This window comes from Schistocerca americana, chromosome 11 (genome assembly GCF_021461395.2).
Source record: "Schistocerca americana isolate TAMUIC-IGC-003095 chromosome 11, iqSchAmer2.1, whole genome shotgun sequence".
In the NCBI taxonomy this organism is placed as follows: Eukaryota; Metazoa; Arthropoda; class Insecta; order Orthoptera; family Acrididae; genus Schistocerca; species Schistocerca americana.
Genome location: NC_060129.1, coordinates 186,325,420 through 186,346,489, shown reverse-complemented (window position 1 = coordinate 186,346,489; position 21,070 = coordinate 186,325,420). Strand labels below are relative to the sequence as shown.

General features: G+C 43.1%; 1 protein-coding gene across 1 annotated transcript in view; it reads right to left on the bottom strand.

The window, feature by feature from the left end:
• The window catches only part of LOC124553881 (pancreas transcription factor 1 subunit alpha-like), a gene marked incomplete at its 5' end in the record, with an annotated part of 93,383 nt that extends 75,487 nt beyond the window's left edge, over window positions 1-17,896 (bottom strand). The window contains 2 exons of the mRNA XM_047127885.1: window positions 4,890-5,070; window positions 17,762-17,896. Coding sequence (XP_046983841.1) covers window positions 4,890-5,070; window positions 17,762-17,896 — 316 coding nt within the window. The remainder of the gene's footprint in view (window positions 1-4,889; window positions 5,071-17,761) is intronic.
• Between the last annotated feature and the right edge of the window lie 3,174 nt (window positions 17,897-21,070).

The following is a 21,070-nucleotide window of genomic DNA, read 5'->3' as shown; positions in this document are numbered from 1 at the left end:
CCGTGGCTGACATTGCACCAAGGGAGGCATTGCGTCAGCCGCTGCTGCAACAGTGGATTGGCAGACGAGATTTGTTTTTCAATCTTACTGTTTACCGCGAGAGTTGGCAATACTCTCTTAGGATGTAAAGGTTGGCTACAGTGCGCATACACAAGCTCTGGAATCTCAGATACTGTTGTCGCGCTTCGCAGCACACGGATTAATTACTGGCAGTTTAGAATGGCTCTGAGCACTATGGGACTTAACATCTTTGGTCATCAGTCCCCTAGAACTTAGAACTACTCATACCTAACTAACCTAAGGACAGCACACAACACCCAGCCATCACGAGGCAGAGAAAATCCCTGACCCCGCCGGGAATCGAACCCGGGAACCCGGGCGTGGGAAGCGATAACGCTACCGCACGACCACGAGATGCGGGCGCTGTTTAGAAGCCAGTGTAGTAGAGATGGGCAAACTGGAAACACGTAACTGTTTCGAAACAAATGAAACAGTACAATGTAATGTTTCGATACGCTGTTTCGAAACAGTGAAACAGTTTGTGTTTTGTAATCTAATAAACCTACACACTTCATCATCTTGAATGTCTACTGTATAAGTATGCCCATATAAACACAAATGAGGTGCGAGAGCGCTACACTTGGGCGTCTTGGCAGTTTCGTATTTCCTGCAGCAAATCCGCTGCTTTCGTGTCGTGTGGCTTTCATACTTTTCAATTGGCTGAGGACAGCCATAGCTGAAGACAGAACAACCACCGCGAACGGAACTGGAGGTGGGAGCAAACTGCAGAAACAACGGATATGCTACTGGGATTTCCCACATTCCGCTAGTATGGGTAATATACCCATCCTGCTAATTTACATGCACACAAAGGGAATCCTTGTGGAGAATAGGCACACTGACTATAGACTCACAAATAACGCCAAAGAATTCGAATAAATAACAAAATATAACAGAAAAAAATTTTGTATTTCAAGGTGTTTCGAACCATTACTATAAATTCACCATGCTTGCCAGCCCTTGCCGTTCACCATTACACTATCAGTGATATGTCAGACAGATTGCTTGCAATTATACCTACATCAAATTTGTGTATATTTCTAATAATTGTCACTCTGCGCCTTTTTTTTTATTCAAAATGTTGTAGGCTTACTTGCGTTTCTTAATATGATTACTGTACATGAAAAGAGAAGCGTATGTTTAAAAAAAGTGTAATTTATTCGAATGATTTTCACATATTTATTATTTTCAATGTGAATAGTATGCGTTGTTTTATTGTTTGGTTAGTGTTTATAAAGCAGATGTTACGCCATTTCGTAATAGGACAGTCAGCTAGAAACGAAGCTTTATTTTCGGATATTTTAAGCTTCATGCTATTGCTTGTCAAAAAGATTTCGAAACCCTAGAAAGTGTTTCATGAAGTGGTATGTTGCGTTTCAGTACCTGTGCAGAGCCCGAATCTCGTCCGACACAGAGCGGAATGAAACATCACTGTTTCGATACAATTAGTCCGTTCCAAGCACAGACGGACTGAAACAGCCTTATTTGGAAACAACGATACAGTTTCTGTGTCTGGCTCGAGATCGAATCTGGTGCGGTTATCCGAGACAGGGGCGGAATGAAACACCACTGTTTCGAAACAGTGAACCACAGCCGTTCCGAAACACTGAAACAGTTCCACGTATCGATACACTGTATCGAAACATAGAAACAGTGGCCAAGTCTAATTCCTAGTTAGTTGTTAATTCGTTAGAGTCGGACCTTGAGAAAGTCAAGTCGTGGACGTCATGTTGGAAAGACGAATATTGTCGTCAGCTTATAAAATGCGAACTTTAACAGTGACTGCCAGGAAGATGTTTTCAAGTACGTTTTGTATTGTGAAGCGATGTGTAGGAGCTCGCCTGCCCGCCTGCTGTGGTGCGCACGTGTGTTGGGCGAGCGGTCGTCGCCGAGCTGCCGATTGCCGTGTCCGCCAGCAGCGACACAGGATTTGGTATGTGGTTGATATTTTTTATAATTTGCAGCGCGCTTATTAATTTAAAGAAAAGGGTTTGTGTATGTGCGTAGCAGCAGGCGGTAATTTTGAAAATGATAGGAGTTGAATTCTTAAGGGAAACCATTGTTAGATTAAGTATTGATTTTTGTCACTGACTTCTTTTGTTAATTGTCAGGGAATTGTTTCACTGTGTATTTTATTGAGAAGTAATTCAGTCTGTCTCAAGAGTTTGATTAATTTGTAATTTTGTTATAATGCCACTGGAGGCAGATTTACATAGGAAGCGATTGTTGTAAGAACTTCAAGCGTTTTGTTAATTGAATGAGAAAGAATCGCTTTCAGAATATAGTTTATTACTTGTTTGGATTATAATTTATCGAGTATAGATTTGACCAAACCCTTTCTCTTGAATTATATGTAGTTGTGGTAAGCAGCAGCAGCAGCCGCAGCAACGGCAGGAGCCGCCATACAGAACATGCATTGCACTCAGCACAAATATTAGGGTTTTTTTATGTTTTTGTTAAATAATGGAATGCAGCAGATCAAGCAGTGGCAGCAGAAATACCAAGTAAGTTATCTGTTGCGCACAGGACCAATAAAAATAAAATAAGATTTTAGGCGATCTCTGTAATAGTAAAGTTAACAAGAGTAGTAGCAAGATATTTTCAGCAGAAAACTCGAGATAAGAACATATACAGCTCGCGACTTTCAACCGACGAGGCCTCATTTGATCGTGACGGTATTTCGAACAGCAGGAATTACCATGTGTGGGATAAGGGAAAGCTTCACGCTGTCGTAGGGTCACACGATCAAGTACGTTTTGGTGTCAATATCTGACCCGGCATTGTAGGCGACAAACGCATTGGGCCATGTCCTCTACCTGCACCGCCAGCTCTACTTGGGGTTCGTGCAGAGAGTTCTACCTGAGTTGTTGGAGACCGTAGCCTTGGCTGTTGGTGAGAAGATGTGGACGCAACACCGCGTCCCTTCAGTGCAGATGTCCGCATCCATCTCAGTGCTGTATTTCCTGGTGGCTGGATTGGAACGGCAGGTCCTATTCCACTTCCTGACCTGTGAGGATACCTGAAGTATCCAGTGGATGCAGAGATGGAACTGTTGTTGTTGTTGTTGTTGTTGTCTTCAGTCCTGAGGCTGGTTTGATGCAGCTCTCCACGCTACTGTATCCTGTGCAAGCTTCTTCACCTCCCAGTACCTACTGCAGCCTACATCCTTCTGAATCTGCTTAGTGTATTCATCTCTTGGTCTCCCTCTACGATTTTTACCCTCCACGCTGCCCTCCAATGCTAAATTTGTGATCCCTTGATGCCTCAGAACATGTCCTACCAACTGGTCCCTTCTTCTTGTCAAGTTGTGCCACAAACTCCTCTTCTCCCCAGTTCTATTCAATACTTCATTAGTTATGTGATCTACCCATCTAATCTTCAGCATTCTTCTGTAGCACCACATTTTAAAGGCTTCTATTCTCTTCTTGTCCAAACTATTTACCGTCCATGTTTCACTTCCATACATGGCTACACTCCATACAAATACTTTCAGAAATGACTTCCTGACACTTAAATCAATACTCGATGTTAACAAATTTCTCTTCTTCAGAAACGCTTTCCTTGCCATAGCCAGTCTACTTGGACCATTATCAGTTATTTTGTTCCCCAAATAGCAAAACTCCTTTACTACTTTAAGTTTCTCATTTGCTAATATAATTGCCTCAGCATCACCCGACTTAATTCTACTGCATTCCATTATCCTCGTTTTGCTTTTGTTGATGTTTATCTTATACCCTCCTTTCAAATCACTGTCCATTCCATTCAGCTGCTCTTCCAAGTCCTCTGCTGTCTCTGACAGAATTACAATGTCATCGGCGAACCTCAAACTTTTCATTTCTTCTCCATGGGTTTTATTACCTACTCCGAACTTTTCTTTTGTTTCCTTTACTGCTTGCTCAATATACAGATTGAATAACATCGAGGAGAGGCTACAACCCTGTCTCATTCCCTTCCCAACCGCTGCTTCCCTTTCATGCCCCTCGACTTTTATAACTGCCATCTGGTTTCTATACAAATTGTAAATAGCCTTTCGCTCCCTGTATTTTACCCCTGCCACCTTTAGAATTTGAAAGAGAGTATTCCGATCAACATTGTCAAAAGCTTTCTCTACAAATGCTAGAAACGTACGTTTGCCTTTCCTTAATCTATTTTCTAAGATAAGTCGTAGGGTCAGTAGAGATGCCAGAATTGTACTGCCTGTCACGTGACTCGAAGCACACCAGGGATTTTTGTCAGGGTGCGTCAGAATTGTGTTCGCCGATGTCATGCTTGCATTTAGGTTGATTACCGTCAGTTTCAGCATGTTTCTTAAGATACAGTGCAAATGGTGCATTAATTGTGTCATTGATGGTATTTGCAGTTAACTGTAACTAATGTTAACTAAGATGTACACAGTAATGTGATTTTATTCCTATTGTCGCCTTAAGCTGATTTCTTCGACCACAGGTGTGTGCGTGTGTGTGTGTGTGTGAAATCCTACGGGACTTAACTGCTAAGGTCATCAGTCCCTAACCGTACACACTATTTAACCTCAATTATCCTAAGGACAAACACACACTTCCATGCCCCAGTCCATGACTGCATCGCCTCAGACTGCTCGGCTCGACCCCCGGTTCCCTGCCTCAAATTGTTCAGTGGAGCATCCTCTATGTCCTGTTAAACTTTTGCATGCTCTTACAGAAACAACCTTATACATCATAAATGTTTGAGACTTGAAAAGATGTCTGGAACCACACGGTTTATGTTGATTAAATTGGCAGTGAAAGGGATAACAGAGACAGGTGAATGTAAACTATTGCATGTGAGAGTGAAGCAGGCTGTGTACGGACCCCTGAGGATGACCTTCTTGGGCTGATCGCGCAGCGGGCCGTGGCCCACGCCGCGCAACCCGCCACCGCCGAGTCCACCCCCGGCGCCGCCGCCGACGCCTCCTGCCGCCCCCGCACGGTCCGACGCCACCAACTCGCTCAGGAAGTTGATGTAGCCGATGGCCAACTTCAGCGTGTCCACCTGTCAATAGATTTCTGCTATGTAAAGAGACAGAGAGAGAAGAGAGAGGGAGAGAGATACAGACTTAAAGGAGAGAATTGAGTGACAGAAAGAGAGAGAGAGAGAGACTTAAAGGGAAGAGTTGAGTGAGAGAGAGGGGGGGGGGAGAGATACAGACTTAAAGGAGAGAATTGAGAGACAGAGATAAAGAGAGACAGAGAGACTTAAAGGGAAGAGTTGAGAGAGAGAGAGAGAGAGAGAGAGAGAGAGATACAGACTTAAAGGTTAAAGGAGAGAATTGAGAGAGAGAAAGAGAGAGAGAGAGAGAAAGAGAGAGACTTAAAGGGAAGAGTTGATTTTGAGAGAGAGAGAGAGAAAGAGGGTGAGAATTTAGAGACAGATAGAAAGAGAGAGAGAGAGACTTAAAGGGAAGAGGGAAGAGTTGAGAGAGATAGAGAGAGAGAGAGAGAGAGAAAGAGAGAGAGACAGAGGGGGAAGTAGAGAGGGAGAGAGAGGGAGGTAGGCAGAAAGAGAAGGAGAGATACTTACAGGAGACTTAAAAGACAGGCAGAGATGGGGGGGGGGGGGGTGGAGGGGAAGAGAGAGAAACTTAAAGGAGACAGGGGAAGGGAGTTCTCACCAATACTACAAAGGTCACTCTTTAACAACATCACACTAACAACTAAACAGCTGTCAGCCATTACTTATAGGAATCTATTTTTCCTAGCTAAAAGCTCACTTAAAAAATGCAAATAACTACTCACTTAATAAACTGAAAATAATGTCACCATAGAAACAAGAGCTCACCGAAGTTATTCCACGTGCTCACATAAGAAAACTGGACAGGAAATACTGGGGGACATATACAGGGTGTATCAAAAAGAATCATCCGAAAAAAAAACTTATGTTGTTTTAGATATGTGCGTGAACAACGTACTGTTGGAAAGAGGCAACTCTCGAGCTTTAAATGGTTCCCACTTCAGTTCTAGTAAAAATGGTTTCGGGGCAACAGAAAGCGTTTTTTGTTCTGCGTTTTCCGCAGTGCGAGTCAGTAATAACTGTTCAGTTATTTAAGGTACCAAAAATGGCGTAATCACAGGGAGGGAGGTCCGAACTGTATGGAGGGTGGCCGAGAACCCCCCCTTTGAATTTCTGCAGGAGTGTCGCGACTGTGTTGGCCGTGTGAGGCTTTTGCATTGTCGTGGAGCAGAATGACCCCACAGGTGAGATTGCCTGGTCGTTTTGATTTGATCGCTCGGAGGAGGGTGGTCGAGGTTTGCGAGTAACGCTGGGCGTTCACTGCTGTCCCGTGCTGCAGGAAGTGAATCGGAAGGGGGCCATCTTGGTCAAAGAAGAACGTCAGCATAACCTTTCCTGCACTCGTGTGGACGACAACGCCCAGCTGTACGTGCAGAACTGGTTCACATCGCATCCCCGGGAATTTTATGAGACAGCCATTCACCGCCTTGTGTCACAGTGGGGCAAGTGTCTCAACAGTCAGGGTCAATGCTTCTAAAATACAGGCACTGGTTTATGTAATTATGCCTCCTGCTCGTTTCTGTTTGAACGCCCCTTATAATAGGAAAGAAAACAAGGATTTTTGGGCAGATGAGCATACGGTAATACCAACAGCAGCAGAAAATGGTATAACGGGTGTACGATTCGTTATCAATAGGAAGAAAGGGCAGAGAGTGTGTTTCAGTGAACAGTTCAGCGATAAGGTTGTTCTTGTCAGAACCGACAGAAAACCAACATCGACAACAATAGTTCAGATATACATGCCGACGTCGCAAGCTGAAGATGAAATATAGAAAGTTCAAAATGGCTCGGAGCACTATGGGACTCAACTGCTGAGGTCATTAGTCACCTAGAACTAGTTAAACCTAACTAACCTAAGGACGTCACAAACATCCATGCCCGAGGCAGGATACGAACCTGCGACCGTAGCGGTCTTGCGGTTCCAGACTGCAGCGCCTTTAACCGCACGGCCACTTCGGCCGGCAAATATAGAAAGTCTATGAGGATATTGAAAGCGTAATACAGTACATAAAGGGAGATGAAAATCTAATAGTCATGGGGAACTGGAATGCAGTTGTAGGGGAAGGAGTAGGAGAAAAGGTTACAAGAGAATATGGGCTTGGGATAAGGAATGAGAGGAGAGAAAGACTAACTGAGTACTGTAATAAATTTCAACTAGTAACAGCGAATACTCTGCTCAAGTATCGCAATAGGAGGAGGTATACTTGGAAAAGACTGGATGACACGGGGAAAATTTCCTTTAAATTTTTTCATGGTCAGACAGAAATTCCGAAATCAGATACAGGATTGTAAGGGGTGCCCAAGAGCAGACATAGACACAGGGAACAATGTAGAAGCGATGAAGAGTAGGTTGAAGTTCAAGAGATTAGTGAAGAACAATCAATACGGAAAGAAGCGGCGTACTGAAGTACTAAGGATGACGAGACACACTTGAAGTTCTCTAAGGCTATAGATAGGAATAGCTCAGTAGGCAATAAATTTGAAGAGGAATGGACATCTCTAAAAAGGGCAATCACAGAAGTTGGGAAGGAAAACATAGGTACAAAGAAGTTAACTGCATAGAAACCATGGGTAACAGAAGAAATATTTCCGCTGATCGATGAAATGAGGAAGTACAAAGATGTTGAGGGAAATTCACGAATACAGAAATACAAGTCACTGAGGAAGGAAATAAATCGGAAGTGCAGAGAAGGTAAGACGAAAAGGCTCCATGAAAAATATGAAGCGATTGGAAAAGAAATTACTGTCGGAAGGAGTGACTCAACATATATGAAAGTCAGAATAACCTTCAGTGAAATTTAAAGCAAGGGTGGTAACATTAAGAGTGCTACGGGAATTCCTCTTTTAAATCCAGAGGAGAGAGCGGATAGGTGGAAAGGTTACAGTGAAGGCCCTGTGGGGCGGAAGATTTCTCTGATGTGTCCGCCCCGGTAGCTGAGTGGTCAGCGTGACAGACTGTCAATCCTAAGGGCCCGGGTTCGATTCCCGACTGGGTCGGAGATTTTCTCCGCTCAGGGACTGGGTGTTGTCCTAATCATTATCATTTCATCCCCATCGACGCGCAGGTCGCCGAAGTGGCGTCAAATCGAAAGACTTGCACCAGGCGAACGGTCTACCCGACGAGAGGCCCTAGCCACAAGACATTTCCATTTCTCTGATGTGATAGAAGAAGAAACAGGGGTCGATTTAGAAGAGATAGGGGATCTAACATTAGAATGAGAATTTAAGAGAGCCTCTGAGAACTTTATATCAAATAAGGCAGAAGGGACAGGTAACATTCTCTCAGAATTTCTAAAATCGTTGGGGGAAGTGACAACAAAACTACCATTCACGGTGGTCTGTAGAATGTACGAGTCTGACGATATACCATCTGACTTTCGGAAAAGCATCATCCACACAATTCCGAAAACGGCAAGAGCTGGCAAGTGCGAGAATCATCGCAAAATCGGATTAAAAGCTCATGCAACCAAGATGCTTACAAGAATAATACAAAGAAGAATGGAAAAGAAAATTGAGAATGTGTTAGAGGACAATCAGTATGGCATTAGGAAAGGTAAAGGCACCAGAGAGACAATTCTGATTTTGCGGTTGATAATGGAAGCAAGACTGAAGAAAAATCAAGACACGTTCGTTGGATTTGTCGACCTGGAAAAAGCGATCGGCAATGTATGGTTCAAAAGGCTCTGAGCACTATGGGACTTAACTTGTGACGTCATCAGTCCCCTAGAACTTAGAACTATTTAAACCTCACTAACCTAAGGACATCACACACATCCATGCCCGAGGCAGGACTCGAACCTGCGACCGTAGCGGTCGCGCGGTTCCAGACTAAAGCGCCTAGAACCGCTCTGTCACTTCGACCGGAGATCGCAGGTTCGAATCCTGCCTCGGGCATGGATGTGTGTGATGTTCAAATGGCTCTGAGCACTATGGGACTCAACTGCTGAGGTCATTAGTCCCCTAGAACTTAGAACTAGTTAAACCTAACTAACCTAAGGACATCACAAACATCCATGCCCGAGGCAGGATTCGAACCTGCGACCGTAGCGGTCTTGCGGTTCCAGACTGCAGCGCCTTTAACCGCACGGCCACTTCGGCCGGCGATGTGTGTGATGTTCTTAGGTTAGTGAGGTTTAATTAGTTCTAAGTTCTAGGGGACTGATGACGTCACAAGTTAAGTCCCATAGTGCTCAGAGCCATTTGAACCATACGATACGTACAAGAGTCAAAAGTGAATAATGAGATTGGACGGCCAAAAAGGAAGGGCTCGTATTAAAAAGGGTGTAAGACAGGGGTGCAATCTGCACATCGAAGAATAAATGATGGAAACAAAACAAAGGTTCAGGAGTGGAACTAAAATTCGAGGTGAAAGGATATCAGTGATACGATCCGCTGATGACATTGCTATCCTGAGTGAAAGTGAACAATAATTACATTCTCTGATGAATGGAATAAACAATCGAATGAGTACAGAAAAATGGATTAAGAGTAAATCGAAGAAAGACGAATGTGTAGAGAAGTAGCAGAAATGAGAACAGCGAGAAACTTAATGTCGGGATTGATGGTCACGAAGTAGATGATGTTAAGGAATTCTGCTACCTAGGCAGCAAAATAACCGATGACGGACAGAGCTAGCCGAACATAAAAAGGAGAGTAGAACTGGAAAAAAAGAGCATTCCTGCCGTAGAGAAGGTTACTAGTATCAAACCCGGGAAAAAACACTGCATCATACTTGTAAAGGGCACAGGCACTTGTACTATCCTACGTATCCGATATTTGATACTCTGCGATTTTTACATCCCCTGTTACACGTAACTACACTGAAGCCCCAAAGAAACTGGTACACGCATGCGTATTCAGATACGGAGATATGTAAACAGGCAGGATAAGGCACTGCGGTCGGCGGCGCCTATATGAGACGACAAGTGTCTGGCGCAGTTGTCTTTATTTATTTATTTTACTATTTTATAACAAAAAAGGTGAATGAATGAGTGTGAGAATGTGTTAACTGCAATATGTATGAGTGTCTACAATTTATATATGGTGTGATGTGTGAGCGAATGGGAGAAAAAAATAAACAAAAGAATAAAAAATAAAAATAAAAAGAAAGTAAGAAACAGAAAAAATTAAAAAGAAATAAAAAAATTAAAAATAAAAATAAAAAGAAAGTAAGAAAAAAGAAAAATTAAAAAGAAATAAAAAAATAAAAAATAAAAATAAAAAGAAAGTAAGAAAAAAGAAAAAATTAAAAAGAAAAAAAAATAAAAAATAAAAATAACAAGAATGTAAGAAAAAAGAAGAAATTAAAAAGATATAAAAAATAAAAAATAAAAATAACAAGAAAGTAAGAAAAAAGAAAAAATTGAAAAGAAATAAAAAATTAAAAAATAAAAATAAAAAGAAAGTAAGAAAAAAGAAAAATTAAAAAGAAATAAAAAAATAAAAATAAAAAGAAAATAAGAAAAAAGAAAAAATTATAAAAAAATAAAAAATAAAAATAAAAAGAAAGTAAGAAAAAAGAAAAAATTAAAAAGAAATAAAAAAATAAGAAATAAAAATAAAAAGAAAGTAAGAAAAAAAGAAAAATTAAAAAGAAACCAAAAAAAAATAAAAATAAAAAGAAAGTAAGAAAAAAGAAAAAATTAAAAAGACATAAAAAATAAAAAATAAAAATAACAAGAAAGTAAAAAAAGAAAAAATTAAAAAGAAATAAAAAATAAAATATAAAAAATAAAAATAAAAAGAAAGTAAGAAAAAAGAAAAATTAAAAAGAAATAAAAAAATAAAAATAAAAAGAAAGTAAGAAAAAAGAAAAAATTATAAAAAAATAAGAAATAAAAATAAAAAGAAAGTAAGAAAAAGAAAAAATTAAAAAGATATAAAAAAATAAAAAATAAAAATAAAAAGAAAGTAAGAAAAAAGAAAAATTAAATAGAAATAAAAAAATAAGAAATAAAAATAAAAAGAAAGTAAGAAAAAAAGAAAAATTAAAAAGAAATAAAAATAAAAAATAAAAATAAAAAGAAAGTAAGAAAAAAGAAAAATTAAAAAGATATAAAAAATAAAAAATAATAATAAAGAGAAAGTAAGAAAAAAGAAAAAATTAAAAAGAAATAAAAAAATTAAAATATGAAAAAAAATTTATGCAACCAATGTCTTCTTAAATCATTTAAAAACAGAAAAAAACAAGACAACCAAAAAAGCTATTGGTTTAATGTCAATTTTTATTATTGAAGGCGTAGCCGCATGGCTTGAGCTTCTATTTTCAGACTGGGCACGCCTTGATGCCCCAATATATTCTGCAGCGGGGGCGCAGTTGTTAGACCGCTTGCTGCTGCTACGATGGCAGGTTGTCAAGGTTTAAGTGAGTCTGAACGTGGTGCTATAGTCCGCGCACGAGCGGTGGGGCGTAGCATCGTCGAGGGAGCGATGAAGTGTGTATCTTCCAGCAGGACCACTCCATCAGTGTGCCGTGAATATCAGGAATCAGGTAAAACATCAAATCTCTTACATTACTGCGGCCGGAAGTAGGTCCTGCACGAAACGGACCAAAGGCGACTGAAGAGAATCGTTCAACGTGACAGAAGTGCAACCCTGCCGCAAATTGCTGCAGATTTCAGTCCTGTGCCTCGGATTGAAGAGTTCCTGGATAGCAGAACGCAGCATGTCATTCTCAATGGAGAGAAGTCTTCCGTAGTAAGAGTGATTTCAGGTGTGCCGCAGGGGAGTGTCGTAGGACCGCTGCTATTCACAATATACGAGGGCGGTTCAGAAAGTAACCTCCGATTGGTCACAGTGCGGGTTGTGGGGGGAGTAGCGACGCCATCTGTGCGTTCACGCACTCAACAGGTCAGTCGGCATCAACCCGTGGTCGAGTGAACGTCGTACCTGCGCTAGTTTAGTTTTTGTGGCAGTTTGAAATGTGTGCTGCAATAGAAAACCCCGCCAAATGTGAAGTGCGTGCTGTCATAAGGTTTTTTACAGCCAAAGGATATTCTGCAGCAGCTATTCATCGTGAGCTTTGTGCCGTGTATGGACCAAGAGTTATGAGTGAAGGAGTTGTCCGTGAATGGGTACGTTTATTTAAAAGTGGACGAGAAAACGTTCATGATGAAGAGAGGAGTGGTAGACCATCATTGATGACTGACGAACTCGTTCAGACAGTTGATGCAAAAGTTCGTGAAAATCGACGTTTCTCAATGTCGGAGTTGTCTACTGGTTTTCCACAGATTTCTAAGGCTCTCTTGTACGAGATAGTGACAGCAAGATTGGGTTACCGTAAGTTCTGTGCACGATGGGTGCCCAAAATTCTTACCGACCACCACAAAACTCAAAGAATGGCCTCTGCATTAGACTTTCTGTCACGTTATGAGGACGAAGGAGAACCATTGTTAAACAGAATCGTGACCGGTGACGAAACCTGGATTAAGTACGTGAACCCTGAGACAAAAGAACAATCGAAGATGTGGGCACATTCAAATTCGCCTACCAAACCAAGAAAAGCCTCGCAAGATTTTTCTGCCAGAAAACTGATGGCAACGGTGTTTTGAGATGCCAAAGGGGTGTTGTTGGTTGAATTCATGGAACGTGGTACGACCATTAATCAAGACGTGTACTGTGAAACAATAAAAAGTTACGACGGGCTATACAGAACAAACGCCGTGGTATGCTGACTTCCGGTATCGTTTTTTTGCACGATAACGCCCGTCCTCACTCCGCTCGCAGAACAACGGCCCTTCTTGAGTCCTTCAAGTGGGACGTTATCAACCATCCACCTTACAGCCCAGACCTGGCGCCAAGTGATTATCACCTCTTCATGCATTTGAAGAAATGGCTCGGGTCACAGCGGTTTGATGACGACGAAGAGCTCGAAGATGCGGTCACAGGCTGGCTCCAGGCACAAGCGAGTAATTTTTATGCAGAAGGAATTTCAAAGCTTGTGAAGAGATACGATAAGTGCCTCAATCGCTATGGAGACTATGTAGAAAAATAGTGCAAAGATATAGTTGTAAGATGTATGTATGAAAATATTTTTATTTAACTTGGTGTATTTTTTTAAATCAACCGGAGGTTACTTTCTGAACGGCCCTCGTACATAAATGACCTTGTGGATGACATCGGAAGTTCACTGAGGCTTCTTGCGGATGATGCTGTGGTATATCGAGAGGTTGTAACAATGGAAAATTGTACTGAAATGCAGGAGGATCTGCAGCGAATTGACGCATGGTGCAGGGAATGGCAATTGAATCTCAATGTAGACAAGTGTAATGTGCTGCGAATACTTAGAAAGAAAGATCCCTCATCATTTAGCTACAATATAGCAGGTCAGCAACTGGAAGCAGTGAATTCCATAAATTATCTGCGAGTACGCATTAGGAGTGATTTAAAATGGAATGATCATATAAAGTTGATCGTCGGTAAAGCAGATGCCAGACTGAGATTCATTGGAAGAATCCTAAGGAAATGCAATCCGAAAACAAAGGAAGTAGGTTACAGTACGCTTGTTCGCCCATTGCTCGAATACTGCTCAGCCGTGTGGGATCCGTACCAGATAGGGTTGACAGAAGAGATAGAGAAGATCCGACGGAGAGCAGCTCGCTTCGTTACAGTATCATTTAGTAATCGCGAAAGCGTTACGGAGATGATAGATAAACTCCAGTGGAAGACTCTGCAGGAGAGACGCTCAGTAGCTCGGTAAGGGCTTTTGTTGAAGTTCCGAGAACATACCTTCACCGAGGAGTGAAGCAGTTTATTGCTCCCACTTACGTATATGTCGCGAAGAGACCATGAGGATCAAATCAGAGAGATTACACAGAAGCATACCGACAATCCTTCTTTCCACGAGACTAGAACAGAAGGGAGAACCGATAGTGGTACTCAAGGTACCCTCCGCGACACACCGTCAGGTGGCTTGCGGAGTATGGATGTAGAAGCAGAGTTTAAGCGCTGTCGGGAGTGGTCGGCATGCGCTGTTGCCATTTGTCGGGGTGCACTCAGCCTCGTGATGCCAATTGAGGAGCTACTCGACCGAATAGTAGCGGCTCCGGTCAAAGAAAACCATCAACTAACGGCCGGGAGAGCGGTGTGCTGACCCCACGCCCCTCCTATCCGCATCCTCCACAGAGGACAACACGGCGGTCGGATGGTCCCGGTAGGCCACTCGTGGCCTGGAGACGGAGTGCTTGTTAGAACCAAGGAGAATGGAGCACCAAGACTTCGTGTCTTAACAGGAAAGAAGACACCATGGGTTTGGGATGAGGCAGCCGATCATGAATTCAATTCGCTTAAACAGTCCCTTGTGGGGGCACCTATCCTAGCTCTCCCTGACTTAACAGCGGATTTTTGTATGTGGACTGCACAGCGAGAAACAGGTCTTGGCGTAGTAATATTCCAACAAATTATGAAAAAGGGGACATTAGCAAACAAGACGATATCATTTGGGAGCCCAGTCCATACAAAGTGCGAAAGGAATTACTCAGTAACTGAGCTGGAGGCATTGCCTATCGCGTGGGCTTTCAAAAGATTCAAATATTTCCTGCGTGGACAAAAGATCCATGTCTTTAGAGACCACAGAGCGTTGGAATTTTTGCTTCCGGCAAAATTGAGACACGATAGGCTGACAAGGTGGGTTTCATTCCTCCAGCAATTTGACTTCCGCATCACACATGTCCCGGGAAAAAACAAATGTAATTGCGGATGCAGTTTCACGTTCGCCGATTGGGAGACCACATGCAAAGGGAGAAAATGCGGAGGATAGTCACTTTAGTCGCTAATATTTACCATCAAAAACTGTCCTGATCACAATTTATTTATTATGGTGACCGGTTTCGACCACTACTGTGGTCATCTTCAGGCCAATGAGTAAGCACCTCCTTCTACTGAGTGATTCTCCAACACAAGGAGGTCCTTATTCATTGGTCCGAAGATGACCACAGTAATGGTCGAAACCTGTCACCGTAATAAAAACATTGTCTACATGTACATACATCCTCCGCAATCCACCATACGGTGCGTGGCGGAGGGTACCTCGTACCATAACTAGCATCTTCTCTCCCTGTTCCACTCCCAATCAAAACGAGGGAAAAATGGCTGCCTATATGCCTCTGTACGAGCCCTAATCTCTCTTATCTTATCTTTGTTGTCTTTCCGCGAAATGTAAGTTGGAGGCAGTAAAATTGTACTGCAGTCAGCCTCAAATGCTGGTTCTCTAAATTTCCTCAGTAGCGATTCACGAAAAGAACGCCTCCTCTAGAGACTCCCACTCGAGTTCCTGAAGCATTTCCGTAACACTCGCGTGATGATCAAACCTACCAGTAACAAATCTAGCAGCCCGCCTCTGAATTGCTTCTACGTCCTTCCTCAATCCGACCTGATAGGGATCCCAAACGCTAGAGCAGTACTCGAGAATAGGTCGTATTAGTGTTTTATAAGCGGTCTCCTTTACAGATGAACCACATCTTCCCAAAATTCTACCAATGAACCGAAGACGACTATCCGCCTTCCCCACAACTGCCATTACATGCTTGTCCCACTTCATATCGCTCTGCAATGTTACGCCCAAATATTTAATCGACGTGACTGTGTCAAGCGCTACACTACTAATGGAGTATTCAAACATTACGGGATTCTTTTTCCTAATCATCTCCATTAATTTACATTTATGTATATTTAGAGTTAGCTGCCATTCTTTACACCAATCACAAATCCTGTCCAAGTCATCTCGTATCCTCCTACAGTCACTCAACGACGACACCTTCCCGTACACCACAGCATCATCAGCAAACAGCCGCACATTGCTGTCCACCCTATCCAAAAGATCATTTATGTAGATAGAAAACAACAGCGGACCTACCACACTTCCCTGGAGCACTCCAGATGATACCCTCACCTCCGATGAACACTCACCATCGAGGACAACGTACTGGGTTCTGTTACTTAAGAAGTCTTCGAGCCACTCACATACTTGGGAACCAATCCCATATGCTCGTACCTTAGTTAGGAGTCTGCAGTGGGGCACCGAGTCAAACGCTTTCCGGAAGTCAAGGAATATGGCATCCGTCTGATACCCTTCATCCACGGTTCGCAAGATATCATGTGAAAAAAAAGGCGAGCTGCGTTTCGCAGGAGCGATGCTTTCTAAAGCCGTGCTGATGCATGGACAGCAACTTCTCTGTGTCAAGGAAATTCATTATTGAAACGTCCCCTTCGAAAAATTAGTGAATTACTGTGCTGGTAAACCTCACACGTTATTTGATTTTCAAACAGTTGAGCAAAACTGAACGCACTCAGACATTTCTCTCTTTACTTATTCTGATCATCACTAAACTGACACACAGTATTTTTATCGCAACACAATCTGACTTTTAATAATCCCTACAAAAGAATGGCCCTGACTCACAATAAACTATACCTTTCATCAATCATTTACCTCACAAAAATCTTCATTACTCGAACTACTGCAATACAGCGAGCGCCAATACTGCCAGCTAAATAAAAGATTCTAACTACTGAAGTCACTAAATACTGATAGGCATAGTTAGCAAATGAAAGATTTTGATAAAGAACAATGTATTTACCTTAATAGTGTCCAAAAGTCATATATATATATATATATATATATATATATCAGTTCATGACATCCAGTCTTACAAATTTACTGTTTCTGATGGACAGACGTCCAGATAATCCGGTCTCAAAATTCCGCCATCTCTCTCCCCACATCCACCACTGCTGGCGGCTCACCTCCAACTGCCTAACGCTACACGCTGTTCACATCCAACTGCCCAACACTACAATAGCGAATTCCAACAATGCCACCCAGCTACAGACTGCACACAGCACAGCCAGTGATTTTCATACGGAGCGCTACGTGGCGTTACCAACATAAAAACCTAAACAGCCTACTTACATTATATTCGAACTGAGAATATGTTCGAGAATCCTGCAACAAACCGATGTTAAGGATATTGGTCTGTAATTTTGAGGATCCGTCCTTCTACCCTTCTTATATATAGGCGTCATGGAAGGAGAAACAGCATTGGACGTATTTTTTTTTTTTTTTTTGTTTTATTGTCAGCTAAATCGATTTTCGGTCACTTAGTGACCATCCTCAGTGCTGTAATATACAATTTAAATTGGTGTCAACAAGCTTAGAGCGATCACATAAACTATTTAAATTGTATATTACAGCCCTGAGGATGGTCACTAAGTGACCTAAAATCGATTTTGCGGATATTAAAAAAAAAAAAAAAAATACGACCAATGCTGTTTCTCGTTCCAGGTATATCCACTATGTGGTCGTGGTGCACAGGGCACTCCATGGAGTCGCCAATCAATACAGGCGTCACCTGCGCTTTTTTCCAGTCGCTCGGGACTTTACTTTGGGCAAGAGATTCGCGATAAATGCAAGCCGAGTAAGGAGCCAATGCAGTAGAGTACTCTCTGTGAAACCGAACTGGAATCCCATCAGGACCTGGCGATTTATTTATTTTCAGCCCATTCAGCTGCTTCACAACCCCACGGATATCTATCACTATGTCCTCCATACGGGAATCTGTACGAGACTGTTTTTGATAGTAAATATTTGTAACACTTTGATCACTGTTCACTCCCGTAATCTAATCAAAAGTAATTACTTCAGTCACTTTCTGGTCTCGGCTGACCGGGCACGCACCTTGGACAGCCGCTTCTCGTAGGGCAGGGTGGGGATGTGCGCGCGCAGCCCTTCGAACGCGTCGTTGATGCTCTGCATCCGCCTCCGCTCGCGCAGGTTGGCCGCCTGCCGCTGCTGCACCTGCTGCTGGGGGCAGCGACCGCCCCCGCCGCCCCCGCCGCCCACGGAGCTGCAGCGCCGCCTCCCGGACTGCGACGCCGCCTCCAACGGCCCGCCGGCACCGGCGCCGCCTCCGGGGGCCGGAGACGTCGCGTGGTTGTGGTGGTGGTGGTTGTGGTTGTGATGGTGGTGGTGATGGTGGTGGTGTCTGCAGCCATGGTGGTGGGGGTTGTATTGGCGCTGCCTGCACTCACACGGGCGGGGTGGTTATCACGTCTACAGGGGCAACACACTCACACACCAGGGGTACACGTGAAGTGTGAAATACAGTAATCGTGTTGACAAATAAAACCGCTTGAGCTGTAAAATTCTTTTATTCTCTGCAAGCTGTATTTTTATGTCCTAATCTGTATGCACTGATTGGGAAAATAGAAGTGGACCAGCAAACAATAAAGTAGAGTAAAGAAATTTGGGGAATACATTTCTCTACACTACTGGCCATTAAAATTTCCACACCAAGAAGAAATGCAGTTGATAAACGGGTATTCATTGGACAAATATACTAGAACTGACATGTGATTACATTTTCACCCAGTTTGGGTGCATAGATCCCGAGAAATCAGTACCCAGAACAGCCACCTCTGGCCGTAATAACGGCCTGGGCACTGAGTCAGACAGAGCTTGGATGGCGTGTGGAGGTACAGTTGCCCATGCAGCTTCAACACGATACCGCACTTCATCAAGAGTAGTGACTGGCGTATTGTGACGAGCCAGTTGCTCGGCCACCGTTGACCAGACGTTTTGAGTTGGTGAGAGATCTGGAGAATGTGCTGGCCAGGGCAGCATTCGAACATTTTCTGTATCCAGAAAGGCCCGTACAGGACCTGCAACATGCGGTCATGCATTATCCTGCTGAAATTTAGGGTTTCGCAGGGATCGAAGGAAGGGTAGAGCCACGGGTCGTAACACATCTGAAATGTAACGGCCACTGTTCAAAGTGCCGTCAATGCGACCAAGAGGTGACCGAGACGTGTAACCAATGGCACCCCATACCATCACGCCGGGTGATACGCCAGTATGGCGATGACGAATACACGCTTCCAATGTGCGTTCACCGCGATGTCGCCAAACACGGATGCAACCATCGTGATGCTGTAAACAGAACCTTGATTCGTCCGCAAAAAATTACGTTTTGCCATTCGTGCACCCAGGTTCGTCGTCGAGTACACCATCGCAGGCGTTCCTGTCTGTGACGCAGCGTCAAGGGTAACCGCAGCCACGGTCTCCGAGCTGACAGTCCATGCTGCTGCAAACGTCGTCGAACTGTTCGTGCAGACGGTTGTTGTCTTGCAAACGTCGCCATCTGTTGATTCAGGGATAGAGACGTGGCTGCACGATCCGTTACAGCCGTGCGGATAAGATGCCTGTCATCTCGACTGCTAGTGATACGAGGCCGTTGGGATCCAGCACGGCGTTCCGTATTACCCTCCGGAACTCACCGATTCCATATTCTGCTAACAGTCATTGGATCTCGACCGACGCGAGCAGCAATGTCGCGAAACGACAAACCGCAATCACGATAGGCTACAATCCGACCTTTATGAAAGTCGGAAACGTGATGGTACGCATTTCTCCTCCTTACACGAGGCATCACAACAACGTTTCACCAGGCAACGCCGGTCAACTGCTGTTTGTGTGTGAGAAATCGGTTGGAAACTTTCCTCATGTCAGCACGTTATAGGTGTTGCCACCGGCGCCAATCTTGTGTGAATGCTCTGAAAAGCTAATCATTTGCATATCACAGCATCTTCTTCCTGTCGGTTAAATTTCGCTTCTGTAGCACGCATCTTCGTGGTGTAGCAATTTTAATGGCCAGTAGCGTAGGTAACGTGTTTCAGTGGTTAACAGCGCAAGTTCACAGGTTAACGTAAGCGCCAGATAAGACATCGCAAATGTGAAGTGCTGGTACATTGCGCGGGGTAGCCGCGCGGTCTTGGGTGCCTTGTAACGGTTCGCGCGGCTTCCCCTGTACGAGGTACCAGTCCTCCCTCGGGCATGAATTTGTGTCTTGTCCTTAGCGCAACGAAAAAAGCGTGCCAAATTTAAAAGAACGCAAAATCCCCAAAATTGGCTTAGTTATACAGAAGTTCGAAATATGGCGAGTACTTCAATGCGAGATGCTTTTAATAATTTCAACAACGAAGCTCGAAATCTTGCAGAAAACCCAAAGAGATTCTGGTCATACATAAAGCACACCAGTGGCAAGACGCAATCAATACCTTCACTGCGCGATAAAAACGGCAGAATTATTAAACACGGTTTTCCGAAACTCCTTCACCAAACAAGACGAAGTAAATATTCCTGAATTCCAGTCAAGAACAACTGTCAAGATGAGAAATATAGAAGTAGATATCCTCGGTGTAACAAAGATAGCTTGAATCACTTGATAAAGGCAAGGCCTCCGGTCCAGATTGTATACCAGTCACGTTCCTCTCAGAGTATGCTGATACAATAGCTCCATATTTAGCAGTTATATACAACCACTGACTCACAGAAAGATCCGTACCTAAAGACTGGAAAACTGCTCAAGTCACACCAATACCCAAAAAGGGAAATAGGAGTAATCCGCTGAATTACAGGCCTATATCACTAACGTCGACTTGCAGTAGGGTTTTGGAACATACACTGTATTCGAACATTATGAAGTACCTCGAAGAAAACGATTTATTGACACATGGTCAGCACGGATTCAGAAAATATCGTTCTTGTGAAACACAACTAGATCTTTATACTCATGAAGTGATAAGTGCTATCAACAGGGGATGTCAAATTGATTCCATATTTTTAGATTTCCAGAAGGCTTTCGACACCGTTTCTCACAAGTGTCTTCTAACCAAACTGTGTGGCTACGGAGTATCGCCTCAGTTGTGCGACTGGATTCGTGATTTCCTGTCAGAAAGGTCACAGTTCGTACTAATAGGCGGAAAGACATAGAGTAAAACAGAAGTAATATCCGGCGTTCCCCAAGAAAGTGTTATAGGCCTTCTATTCTTCCTGATCTATATTAACGAGACATAGGAGACAATCTGAGTAGCCGTCTTAGATTGTTTGCAGATGATGCTGTCATTTACCGTCTTGTAAAGTCATCAGATGATCAAAAAGACTTGCAAAATAAGATATCTGTATGGTGCGAAAAGTGGCAATTGACCC